The sequence below is a fragment of the Bufo bufo genome, chromosome 11, assembly GCF_905171765.1.
Source record: "Bufo bufo chromosome 11, aBufBuf1.1, whole genome shotgun sequence".
Lineage (NCBI taxonomy): Eukaryota > Metazoa > Chordata > Amphibia > Anura > Bufonidae > Bufo > Bufo bufo.
In genome coordinates this window covers 27555914-27569634 of record NC_053399.1, presented here as the reverse complement: position 1 = coordinate 27569634, position 13721 = coordinate 27555914, and the positions used below count along the sequence as shown (strand labels likewise).

At 43.3% G+C, this 13721-nt stretch overlaps 1 protein-coding gene across 1 annotated transcript in view; it reads left to right on the top strand.

The window, feature by feature from the left end:
- Window positions 1–13721, top strand: part of SYNE2 (spectrin repeat containing nuclear envelope protein 2) — a 304488-nt gene that overhangs the window by 142414 nt on the left and 148353 nt on the right. The window contains exons 50-56 of the mRNA XM_040412752.1: window positions 1061–1205; window positions 3034–3249; window positions 5156–5415; window positions 8792–8960; window positions 10450–10596; window positions 12293–12433; window positions 12511–12693. Coding sequence (XP_040268686.1) covers window positions 1061–1205; window positions 3034–3249; window positions 5156–5415; window positions 8792–8960; window positions 10450–10596; window positions 12293–12433; window positions 12511–12693 — 1261 coding nt within the window. The remainder of the gene's footprint in view (window positions 1–1060; window positions 1206–3033; window positions 3250–5155; window positions 5416–8791; window positions 8961–10449; window positions 10597–12292; window positions 12434–12510; window positions 12694–13721) is intronic.

The window sequence follows — 13721 nt, the reverse complement described above, 5'->3', positions numbered from 1 at the left end:
AAGCGTTGTGTCCTTCTGTCCCAGGTGACTATGTTGCTAACGAGCAGCAGAAGGAAATCCATTGTAATCTCAGCTATGGGGTTCTCTGAGATGCATAGCATTCTTGAAATTTAAAGGGCCCCCATATGCATCAGGCCATGAAACCCACCATCTTCAATGTAATATGTATGGGGAGCTCCTGACTTTCCTCCAGTAGATGATGAGAGATTGTTCTCCTGGGAGATAAGCCACCACCAGAAGTGTCTGCCAATGACTCACTCCACAATACAAACACGTACGTGCTTGACTGAACTGAGCATTTATATATATGGGGAACTTGGGGAATACTGCTCTGTCAGAAACACAAACCAACGCTACAGAGTGTCTCAGGATGCATCTGACATCGCTATCGGCAACTGCAGCTCTGGATGTACACTGTGTACGGAGCCAGACCACAGCTCCATACATTGTGTGGTGGCAATTTTCCGGTACTGCAGCTCAGCTCCCATTCACTGGAATAGGAGCTGAGCTGCAATACTCAAGAATGGCCACTACACAGTGTATGGAGCTGTGGTAAAAGTGTTCATCCAGAGCTGCAGACGCAGATACAGCTGATCAGTAAGAGTTCTGAGTGTATGACCCCCCCACCCCATGAATCTGATATTGATGACTTTCCCGTGGATAGGTCTTCAATACCTTGGACCCAGAAAACCCTTTACATGTAGCTACATTCTGTGCTGCTGCCTTCCACAGGATCCCACAAATTGTGGGATCAGGGGTGCAAGTTGCAGGTGCCCAGGGCCAGTGGTTGTAGTGGCGACAAGCAATGCAGCCCGTTCAACTGCATCGGTCGCACAGTGCCAAGTTGAGAGAGGCTACATTTCTACACTAGTTAAAAAATGGGCTGCCCTTCCCAATATTGTAACAGATACCTTCACCAGGTCCTGATCTTTGGTCTTTGCTCTAAATGGAATATATTTCCCTCCAGATAAAAGAACGTGAAGTCAAATGACAGAGTAAACTTATCATACAGTAACATTTATCCTTATACTGCTCAACTTTTTCCATTATTATTTTCTAGTTACCGTGAGAAGCACCTCCTGTTCAAAAGTAATAAGCAGAAAATTTGCAAGGATCTTGAAGAGATGGAAGCCATTATCAGAGATTCCTTTTCTCAGAAGCCCGCATCTTATAAAGCTTCTTTAGCCCAATGGGAGAAAAGCAAGGCAAGTTCAATACTAAAATTCTTGATAATTAAGTATTCAGATTTTTGGAGGTTAAAATTCTGGTGCATGGGACATGTTCACCATCAATAAGAGTTTTGGCCTATAGGCCAGCTATGTGAGGCTAGCTCCACACCTGCGGTAAAGCTATCCGGCAGGCTGTTTCATTCGTTGGCGGACCACATTGACTATAATGGCGGGGGATCCAGCCTATTTCTGTAATGAGCGCCAGGTTCCTGTGCTTGTACCAGTTTTTCTCCTGCCAAAACCCCCAGCTCTCATGCCGGAAACCATCTGAATCCCCTCCTGATGCCATTATAGTCAATGGGCTCAGCCGGTGTATGGCCCTATCTGGCAAGGCTGGATACAGTGAACTCCCGCAGGCTGTTCCTAAGCCGAAACAGCCTGTTGGATACCTTTACCGCAGGTGTGGAGCTAGCCTAAGTCGGATATTCAGAGGTCCCACCAATCTTGAGAATTACCCAGAGCTGACCACCGTTGGAGCCCTGTCTTGAAGACTTGGACTAACGGGATTGAACCTCCAAGTACAGTTAGGGTTTTGTTCACACCACATTTCAACCTCCTGTAGAATGTATGTGTTGAAGTATTTCCCAAGTACAGCTGTGATGGAAGCCCATAGGCAGCCCAAAAAGAAGTATAATGGGCAGTAAATAGTAAATTACAAGTTTGCGCACCATCTCCTGCAACCAAAATTAGTTGTTGAGTTGTTGTCTCTTCTAGACAACCCGTTTCCCTGCGTCCTCCCGCATTGATGCTCATAGTGGTGGGTCCCACCTCTGGGACCCACTCCTGTCTCAAGAATTGGGCCCCATTTACATCTATAGCACCTCCGAAAATAGCCAAGTGTGCTGTCTTGGCTATTTTCTGAAGTGCTATTGATGTGAATGGAGACCACCACCTCTCCATTCACCAATAGGTGTGTCAGGGTTCTCATTCTTGATATAGGTGTAGGTCCCACCCTGTGAATATGCTTTAAATGTCATATGCCTTTTAGTCCTCAAAAATGACAGACCCCAAAATTAAACATTCGACAGTTTCTGCTATATGTGTATGTTTTTTTTTTTTTTAAAGCCCAATCCATATGTACCAAGCTACAAGGAAATTCCACAGGAACCTTAGGCTTCTTCTCTGTCCTTCCACCATGTCCCTTGTTCAATCACTGTTTGAACAACCTCCCTTACCTCTAATTAAAATATAGCTTTTATTAGGATATTAAAAAACAACAAAACAAAAATCCTGATAGTAAATAGATGATAAAAACGAGTATACAATCCCTTATACTGAGGGTATAATTGTATATAGATTTCTACAGGACCATTGTAGATGGGACCCAGTACTGATGTGTATCTAGTCCGTCTTGTTTACAGTTAGATGATTCGGTGGTGGTCATAAATGTTTGCACTGTCGGGGACGACTTAGACTAGGGCTACAACGCGATCATGGGCGTGACAGGTGTCGTACGACCAAGGATCGCAGTGTAGCATGGCATCCTAAAAAGGAATGGTGTCGCGGCATGACTCACATATTTGTCGCAACCCCAACATCACAGAAAATCTAGCCGGGTTGAATTTTTTGCAGTTCTGGGGTCAAGGTTGTAGGCAAACATGCAAGTCGTGCTGCAACCCCATTCATTTCTGCGGATGCCCTGCTAAACTGCAATCCTTGGTCGCACGACACCTGTCACATCCGAGATTGCTGTGTAGCGCTAGCCTATTGCTGCATCTTCCGGCTCTGCTTCTTCAGATTGGCTGCTGTGTATAAGCCCAAATGTCTACAGATATATGCTGTGATTCATTTTTGTGCTCCACAGACCATGGTGACGAGGGTAAACGCGTATGAAGAGGAAATGCTGCAACTCAGACAAGAAGCAAGGGACCTGAGCGCCGTCAGCGGGGATGACGTCTTGCTGCCTGACAAAGTGGTGGCTTCATTATGGGACAGATGGCTGTATCTCCTCGGTGTCTGCAGAGACTGGGAACTTTACTGCGATGAATTAAAGCAAGAGTGGAAATTAATTAGTGAACTGGTAGCTGAACATATATTCTCATTAATGTCTTCTAAATGACTGTAACGATATCCTATATTTGGAATTGTATACATGGTGAAATATCTTCAATCCAGCATCTGATAATCCGGCACAGGACTGCAATATATTGTGGCTGATCCCGAGAACTGAGCAAAGGAAAACAATTAGGAAATTTCTCTTCCTAGATGTGCTTGTGGAGGTTCTCAATTATCCAGGTCCTGGTATCTCAGTAGTAATGAGTTAGAGCAACTGGGCTTGTCCTATTTTCTCTTGCTCACTGAAGCATGAGTCACCAGTATTTAATGCTGAAGATTTCTTGTACAATGTGGCTGCAGAACCTCTTCAAGATAAAACACATGTACAGTTGTTCTGACTTATTACTACTCATACCCTCTTCCTAAAATCTAAAGTAGCAGATTTGGTTTTAATATTTTATTTATGGCTTTTTTTGTGTCTCTTTCCTTTCAAGTATGGTTACATGCCTTTCTGTGGAATCATAACAATGATAAAAATCAAGCTCCTTTCTGGCGTTGACGCCATTGCCCTCCTGCCGACCTGCATCGGCGCCTGTGGAGAATTCATCTCTGTGCCACCTATTAAGATGGGGGCAGGACTAATCTGGAATAGCTCCTCTTTTTTCCAAGGGGTGCCGTAGTAGCTGCTTTGGCTGCCTCTATGTTACCTACACCCTTATCTATGATCATTTGATAGTCCACCATGGACATATTTATCAACATTTATGTGGGTAAATGTGGGGCATTTAAGCCCAGCCCTGGAAAGTCCCAAATCCATTCAGGAACACCCACGTCTGGGCAGGGTTTACATAAGCCTCACCCGTTTTTGTCCCGAGAGTAGTCAAATTTACCGGCATCATCTTTTTTTTACCATAATTGAAGAAGTGGATTTCATGTTGGAGTGATTCTCACATTAGGGCATCAGCCGTTTGTCTAATGCGGACCAGCACTAGGTGTCTGTACCCATAGATGTTTGTGTCGTGTGTCCCAGAAACCACGTGGACAAAGTCCATGTGGTGTAGCGCCCAGTTTTGGCTGCATGGTGACTGGCTTTGTATGCTTCACCTTTTAGTTGCTGTGCAGTCAAAAGAACATTGTAAAAACATTTTCTTTTGTTTGCTGCACATTTCTCTTTACTTGACACCCAACCTCTACGTGTACAGCTACATGGGACGATGAGCTACAGTTTTTCCACAGCAGCATTGTGGATGGAAAATCCACACGCTGACAGTGGCATCAAATAGAGATTTGACCAAATTGCATTCATATCTTATGTAAAAAGTGACTGAGGTCTGCAGCAAATCGTGGCAAAAATCCCTGGTGGAAATACTGCCCTGTGTGGCCAGGGGTTTTCCAGGACTTTTCATTGATGACCGACCAATATAAGATCGTGAAAGGTCCGACCCTTTGGAAACCCAAAGATCAGAACGAAAGGGATGCGAACAGGGGTTCCAACCGTACGAAAATTCCTGAATGGTCCATAAAAATTGAGGACTTTTTTCACTCTCCTCACAAGAAAAAAAAAAGATGTGTCTGTGAATATTTTAATGCTAGATGATCCTCTGTAGATTATTGTGAACTGGATTTAGCTGTAGTCCCAAATGCAGCCACACCTGTGCCTGGATACACAATGAAGGAGCCACAGCCCTTTCATTCTGATCAGTTGGGTTTCCCAGGGATTGGACCCTCCAGATCATGCATATGTACATTGATAGGTTGTCCATTGAAAATCCTGGAAATAATGCTTTATTGTTTTTTAAATCCTATAATCTGTCACATTTGATGACTGTGCCTTGCAATTAGACACTAAAACCGTGAATGAAAACCAAGCTTCTCAGTATAATTGCTCTGCCCAAGTTTTGTCGACTTCTCATGACAATCCTGTCTTACAGATGGAGCGGGAGGTTATACTTCTGGATAACAGCCAAGAAGAAATCCTGGATAGACCTGACCTTAAACAGAGAACTGCAAAACTCCTGAAAACAGTCACTGAAATCGGTTGGTTTGAGGAGAATGTGAAGATGCAGCAGCTGCAGCTGGTCCTCTTGATGTCTCGCCTCCAGCATATTTTGGAGAAACCAGAGGACGACATGGAGACTGAGATTGCTGCACTGACCAAGGAAATCAATTCAATGGAGGAAAAGTGTGAAATGTAAGCTTATGATTCATACATGATGTAGCCATGGGCGACTTAAAAGAATTTAAGGTTGTTCATGGGCCCTGTTGTCTCAGGGGCCCCAAATGACCCTCTGTCACATAAGAGGATGGCAATATTATACTGTATGGGTCTGTAGTGTCACATAAATGCACTTTATATTCACAATTTTAGATACCATATGGCGATTGAGGGGATTTTTCATTGGGGTCCAAGAGTTTAGTCTCCTCATATAAATTATTTGCTTAAAATGGTCAATCCAGATATTTTGTTACTGGTGATATTTTAAGCTCTAAGGGGCATGAATGCCTTACGTGAGAGAAAATTATTGTGTTTCTGAAAGTAAGACATGCCTGTTTAGATAGTAGAAAAAAAAAATGATTCAAAGCAAGGATAGTGGAAATGTTAATGCCTGGTTTAACATACTAACGGTCTTAATGCCAACATCCTTGGTGGTCTAGAAGAGTACTAGAGATCTTAATGCCAACATCTCTGGTGGTTTAGGATACTAGAGGTCTTAATGCCAACATTTCAGGTGGTCTACACTACTGGAGGGATTAATGCCACCATCTTTATGGTCTAGCTTTGTGATGGCTAACCTCCGGCACTCCAGCTGTGGTAAAACTACAACTCCCAAGATGCACACTTGCTTGGCTGTTCTCAGAACTTCACAGAAATGAATGGAGCATGCAGGGAGTCGTAGTTTCACCACAGCTGGAGTGTCTGCTTAGAATAATTAATGCCTGCTTCCCTGGTGATCTAGAATTGTAGATAGGTTAATGTTTGGTTTTCTGGTGGTCTAGGATTGTAGATAGGTTAGGGTTTGTTTCCCTGGTAGTCTAGGATTTTGGATAGGTTAATGTTTGCTTCCCTGGTGGTCTAGGGTAATGAAAGGGTAAATGCTTATTATTGGTTAATACTAGGACTTTAAGCATGTTATGTTATTATGTAGACCTTTATTTAAAGTGGCTCTGTCAAGAGGATCAACCCTATTTAACCAGATGTACTGGCTGGTAGGGCTCATCATGCTGATTAAAACTATAACTTTCAGCTGCAGAGAAATCTGTGTTTTTATTCATATGCAAATAAGAAGTTGGAGCACCAGAAGGCAGGTATGAATCCTTTGAGCACTGCCTTGTAACACCCTCAGTGCTCTGCACACTCCCCCTTCCCTTGATTGACAGAGCTAGACATGCTGAGGGCATAACACATATTACTGGTGTCTGTATAATCTATAATGTTCTTGTGAATAAAGTAGTAACATGTAGATTAGCTTTCTGGGTAGATCTCAGTCTGGTGAAGCTATAGTACATAGAGTATATGATATGTACATGATAGGACACAGCTCTGCCCACTGCATGTCTTGCCCTGTCAATCAAGGGGAGGGGGAGTGTGCAGAGCACAGGGGGTGTTACAAAGCAGTGCTCCAAGGATTCAGCCCCGCTTTCTGGTGCTAAAACTTTCATTTGCATATGAATAAAAACACGGACTTCACTCCAGCTGTTTAGCATACAGACAAAATAAATGTATTGTTCTAATCAGCATGGTGAGCCCTACCAGCCAGTATGTCTAGTTTAATAGGGTTGATCCTGGTGATCCTTGTGTGCTGTCCACATCTGTATGTACTTTCCGTGGCATCTGTAAAAATACAGAATATGTCCTATTCTTGTCCGCATTAGAAACAATTATAGAACAGTTCTATTATGGGTCAGACGTTCAGTTCCGCAAAATGCAGAACACGGCCGGTATCTGTGTTTTGCAGATCCGCAATTTGCGGACCGGAAAACAGGCAATGGGGGTTGAGCCCTAATTCTTGGGGGTAGTTATACCAGTCGTTCTGCTAGTTGCTGGTAGGACATAGGTGCTAGGTGCCCAGGGGTGAGGGAGGCGCCATTAAGCCACATGGTCTTATCTTAACGTATTTGGACAGATGTTTATGCCCGTGGTTAGTGTTGAGTGAATCGAAGTTCACGAAAAAAAAAATTCTACGAAAAGCCAAATTTCCTTGTGCTTCGTGGTAACTAATTGGTTTTCCCTGAAATGGCGGTAAAAATAAAAAAAAATCATACTTGCTCATCCATTTGAGGGTGAGGAGGAGGCCACAGCCATCTTTCTTGAAGATCCTGGCGGTCAGTGTGATGAATTCATCACGTGCCGTGCAAGATTTCACGCTGGATCTTCAAGCAAGATGTCTGCATTGGCCTCTTTGCGCTCAAATGGATGAGGTAAGTATGTTTATTTTTTTTATCAACCCCTGTAAGGCCTTAATATTCATCTCAGATGCCGCAATCAGCGGTGAACTCGGCATCTGAGGAGTTCAATGACGCGTGAGGCACAATCGCCGTTCCCCATCATTGCACCTGCTACTTACAAAGAATTGCGCTTCATGGCGAAGTAATTCGTCACAAAGCGATTTACTTTGTAAAATTCGGCAAAGCAGCCGAATCAAATTTTTTAGAACTTCCCTCATCTCTACCCCTGGTGAAGGAAAGCCTACTACAATTCTGCCCCATACCGATGTTTATGAGCACGGAAATATCTAGCCAGGCTAATGGATTCAGCCACTTAACATTACCTGGAAAAATTCTCGTAAAATTATAGATATTTTGGGTTCTCCACTTAATCCAACATTACCTGCCAGACACTAAATTGAGCTCTTCACATAATTGTTATCAGTCTCTAATGTCCGGATTTACAGACACAAACATCCCATGACCGGCGCCATCTCAGCTACAGTATCCAGAACAACAGACATAATGAGGGATGCTTTATATAACGATCATGCACTCTGGCATGGGTAATAGGGCCTCTCTTCGGAATAGGATCTGATTGGGGGCAGTTTTAGGGGGTGGCAAAATGGACAGGGTCCCCAATTCCTACGATATTTCCAAGAACAGGCACCCCAAAAGCAAATCAGTCAGTATTATTTAGTGGTATATAGTCTTTTTTTGGGGAATTGAATTGTAGTATTTTTTTGGATACCACATGCAATTTTGGGTATATATAATATATGGAAGTATTATGTGGGCTGTATTATTCTGGCCATATTATGTGGATTGGAATTGGAAATGACTAGGAAAACTGTCAAAAATAGAGGTATACTTTACTTTGTTGCCCAGGTATCCATTTTTTTAAATCAGCCATGACAGTGGTGTACACAGCCATGGCCCTCCACCCTTGGAGAAACTACAATGGCCAGCACATCCTGATGACCACAGGACACTTATAATGTAAGCGTAGGCCATGCACTAGAAAATATTGTCCCTGATGCCAAGTGTAACAAACATGTCTAGATGTTTGAACCCATTGTAGGTTGGACTATGGTCAATATGAGTGGACAACCCATTGATCCTGTGATGTTTTTATGATCTAGACTTCTTCAGAAATCTCAGAAAAATAATCAAGAACTTGTCGCAGAACTTGAAGACCGCAAAGCTTTTAAAGGGGATTTCTTGGCTGTAAAACAATCCCTTCAGCAAGTGTCTTCTAAACTGGACAGCCTGGAGCCATCAGATGCCGAGACTACCAGAGCATCACTACAGGTGCGAACTACTGTAGGAAATGTGCTAATTTTTATCATATTGCTTGAGGATGGAAAAGAATTATGTGAAGCTGCATTTACTATTGTGCCTAAGTAGGACAAAACAAGGATCATTAAAGGGGTTCATGGTCAGACTGGCCCACCAGAGTATCTGAGGATCCACCGGTGGACCCAGTCTATGAAGCCATAATGGGCCCCAAAGATCCAAGAGAAAACTTGCATTTGGAGTTGCCTTTTGAGCTATTCACTGTCCACTAGGGTTTATGTCTTACATTTTGAATCAGTTACACTTAATTGATGATATAGTGGTTGGGCCACGATAGTAATTTCCTCTGGTGGCCCCAAGGAACCCCAGTCCGACGCTGAAGGGGTCGTCCCATTACAACAACCTATGGATACCCATGGAGAGGGGATAAGTGCCTGATTGTAGGGGGTCTGACCACTGGGGGCAAATAACCCCCCTTCAAATTATCCCCCTTAAAGATCATAGGTATCGCCATGTCCCATGTTTTTAAAATATAATCATACCATACAGTGAACATCATAGTGAAAAATAAAAACAAAATGGCTGATGCTTCACCTCCCAAAAAATGAAAAATAAAAGTGATCAAAAAGTCATATATAATCTAAAATGGTATCAGTAAAATCTACAGACCGCCCTATAAAAAATTAACAGCTCTGACCTCTGCACACTCCACCGACTCTGACAATGAAGGGCCACATCGCTGACTCTGAGTCTTTCGATCGACTCTGTGCTGCATCCCCTTCATTCTCAGGAATGGAGGGGGATCCCAGAGGTTGGACCTCCACGATCTGAAGTGATGACCTATCCTAGCAATATGGTATCACTTTATGACATGGGGATACCCATTTATCACTGAATTTCCTAATAAGATTTCTGCACCAAGTTAACCACTTAACGTATCAAGGAGGGTTTTCAGAATTTAAGACTATCACGCACCAGATCTGCCGAGCGCACTGCAGCTTAGACTAAAGTCCAACCAGTCGGCTGGCTTAGGTCCAGTCTATGCAGACTAAATGGTAATATCTAAAAGAGAAATGTGACTAATGTGTTTACCTCTGAATATCGCCCCCTGGAGAATGAGATCTGCAACAAGGGCACAGTCATCAGATTGTGTTTGCATCGTATCCGTCCCAGGTTTGGCTTAAGTTTGCATTCAGGAGAAGAAGACTCCCATTCTTCTCAGTGAAGAAAAGTCTCCTTCTAATAGTGCTCAGCTCTAGTGATCAGTGTAATTATATGAAAGGTGACACGGCCGTCACCGAGCTGCCTGCCTATTGAACCTCTATTGTGTTTGGTTTTTTAAATGGCCTTTTTTTCCCTTCTCAATAAAACAGCACCTAAGGTGTAAGCGAGAACCCAGACTCGCTCGGCAAGGTTTAACGGGTGAATGAAACTCCTATAGTCTGTCTGGAATGTGTCACTCCGGTGAACATGAGATATTTTACCTAATGTCTCTTTACTTCAGGAGATTCAGAGTTTGATTGAGTCACAAAAGGAGGTGGCTAAACGTACAATGGAAAAAGTCAGCGCCCGATATGCAGAACACGTCCCGGCTGAACTTCTTTCAGGGGCTGAGGCATGTCAGCAGTATGTGCAGGAGATGGAAGAGAAGGTAATTTACGTCTTATGCAGTACTCCAGTCTTGGGGTATCTGCAAATGTTTATTATGCATTGTTGTGTATTTCATATGTTTTGGCTGTATGTTCTAGCTGAGATGGTATAGTCGGCAATGGTTAGCAGGAACAGTGGTAATCACCCCGTTGGTCTCCACTTGATAGGAGTGGGCTGTTCCTGCTTTCTGCCAGGAGGGGGAGTTCCAGTTCAGATAGTGAAGGGAGAGGAAGCACATGTCAAAGCTTCTACTCCTGGGAACCGTGTCCGATTCTCCTGTGAGCCCAACACTCCAGAGAGATCTTCAGCATCAAAAACACTGCTTCCAGAAAGCATCAGTGTGCCAAGACAGTCGAGTGAACATTACAGCTTTACAGACACTGTTGCAGGTGAGGGACTACAGCTTAGACACCCATCATCCAAAACAACTCCAGGCCAGACTAATATCAAGCCTGTATGAAGTGGATACCTACATGTATATCCACAAGTGCCTGCAAGTGCTACAAAATTGCCTTCTAACCAGCCACCATACCACCTCATCTGGTGCCAGAAACTGCAATTTGTACTTAATACTGCTGGATGTGCCACAAGTTGAATCTTGCACTAAGTAAAGAGGGACTAGTATATTTTATTTCTGGCCTGATTCTTCAAACTACCTTTCCACTACATCGATCCCCAGGGAGCAATGGCCTGAGGGAGTACACCTTAAGGCAACACATCATCAGGGTCACAACCACCCCCATCCTCTGCATTGGCTCCTAAGAAGCCTGCTGCATATGCATGTGTGCAGCTACAACTATTCTTACGCTAGGGCTGCATATTGGAAGAATGCTTGTTCTTGCACACTATGAAGGCAGCCATTCATTAATGGGGTTGTAACGATGGCTGCTTTCTTCCAAAATCAGTGCCACGCTTGTCTACAGGTTCTATGTGGTATTGCAGCTCAGTCCCATCCACTTCAATGGGTATGGTATGAGCAGCAGTACGAGAAGGACAGGTGGACAAGGATGATGCTGTTTGTGTCAGAAAGCAGCCATGTTTTTTAATTCTGCACTACCCCTTTAAAAATATGATCAGTAATTAGAGAGTCGTTATACAACACTGTTATGTCAGGCCATTTCAGAGCTGCCTGCAATAGGTGCCGACATATCACATTTAAAGGATTTGTCCAAAGTGGACTGTCTCTTCTCAAAAGCATGCCACCCTAGTGAGTCTCCCACTGATTTCACGGTATTGCCTAGACAATCTATGAGCAGCAACACAGTGCCCAGCCATATGGATAGGTGACCATGTAATACATGGACTAGATGAGTCTACCAAAGTGGGAGATCCTCTTTCCATTGCATCTCCATTCTGACTTTGGGGTTCAAAGTGGAGGAACCCTTCTAATACTGCAATGTGCCCTAATATGCATGAGGCATATGGACAGGGGTTGTCATAATAAACAAACGCATAACTATAACCACATAATAAAATTAATCAACCTGCTTGTGGATGGTTTCCTACCAGCAACCCATTTGTTCTGCAGTACACAGAGTAAATGGAATGAATGTAAAACTGCAAAAAAGGTAACAAAGAAATTAAGGCACTGCTAGATTATATACATGTCAATGGTATGGTGAACTACATGTACATCTCTATAACTTGGTGACACATGAGAAGTAAGAAGACATTATCCAAAAATGATTCTCTTTTAGGTTAAAAACGAAAGTTTGCAGAGCTCTCCTGAGAATGTATTGAACAGAAAGTTGAAAGAGATAAAATCTGGTCTGCAGAGTATTGAAGCTCACCTAACAGAGAAAAGACAAAATATCCTCCAAGCCAAAGAACTTCAGAAGGTGAGGACACAGAGCTTCCTGGAGTGCAGCAGAAACATGAAGAACAACTTTACCTTTGTGGCTTCTTTATTTTCTAGAAAATCTGGGATGAAGTGGATACGTGGCTCTCTAAACTGCACGCGCTGGAGGCTGAAGTTCAGGAGATGGCTGAGGAGGATCCCAACCAGGCCCAAGAGTGGATGGACAAACTAACTGAACCATTTAGTCATTACCAGCAGGTCACACACCTTGTAGAACGCAGGACTGCAAATCTGAACAAGGTGAGCTCCGGGCGTGTAGGTGCCTTTTATTTGTACTCTCGTCTCCCAGATCTGTGAACAGGGCCGAATTGAAGACCTTGCTAAACAGTAGATCTACCTCAGCTAGGTACAAGTCACAAGGAGATCAGGCTTTCTAAAAAGACTGGTCTACTAGCTTCAAAGCTCTGACCCAGACTGACAGTCTGAGGCCTCTATTTATTTGAGCGAATCGAATCCCACGAAGTAGAATTCGATCCGAATTTCAGGATAAATTCGATTCGCCTCGAAGCCAAATTTCCTCGTGCTTCGTGTTAGCAAATCGATTTAGCCTGAAATAGTGTAAAAAACAAAAAAATTGAAACTTACCTCTATTTGCTCACGACGGGCCGCCAGCCACCATCTTGATTGAAGATCTCGGCCAAAATCCCGTGCGTGGTGACGTATAAGCAAGATGGTGGCAGCCGGCCCGTCGCGAGCAAATGGAGGCGGTAAGTTCGATTTAATTTTTGTTTTTCATGTTAATTTTACATTTTTTTTACTCTCAGATGCCGCGATCATGTATGAACGCGGCATCTGAGGGATACAATGATGGGGAGCAGCGCTATTGCAGCTCTCTGTCATTGCACCCGCTACTTACAAAAAAATGCGCTTCATGATGAAGTAATTCATCACGAAGTGAATTTTTGGGTTAAATTTGGCGAATCAGCTAATTCTAACTTTTCAATCGCTCATCTCTATTTACCAGTAGTGATCCAAGTGAATACACCTGAGAACACCACAGGCTAAGGAAAATAGCTGTACTGGAGTAGGGTGGAATGGTAGGTCCCTCTACCAATCCTACCTAGTCCTACCATTCTAAAAAAAAATCCAGCCCATAAATAAAGTCTGAATAAACCAGTTCCAGCAAACTATACTTTGCTGAAATCATACAGCCTTCTGGATTCCTTTTATCTCACCTATCTGAGGAATCTGGGCGAGATATAAACCCCCTCCTGTATTTTACCATTGTTACACAGGATAGAACACAATTCTCTCGCACAGTGTTGTCT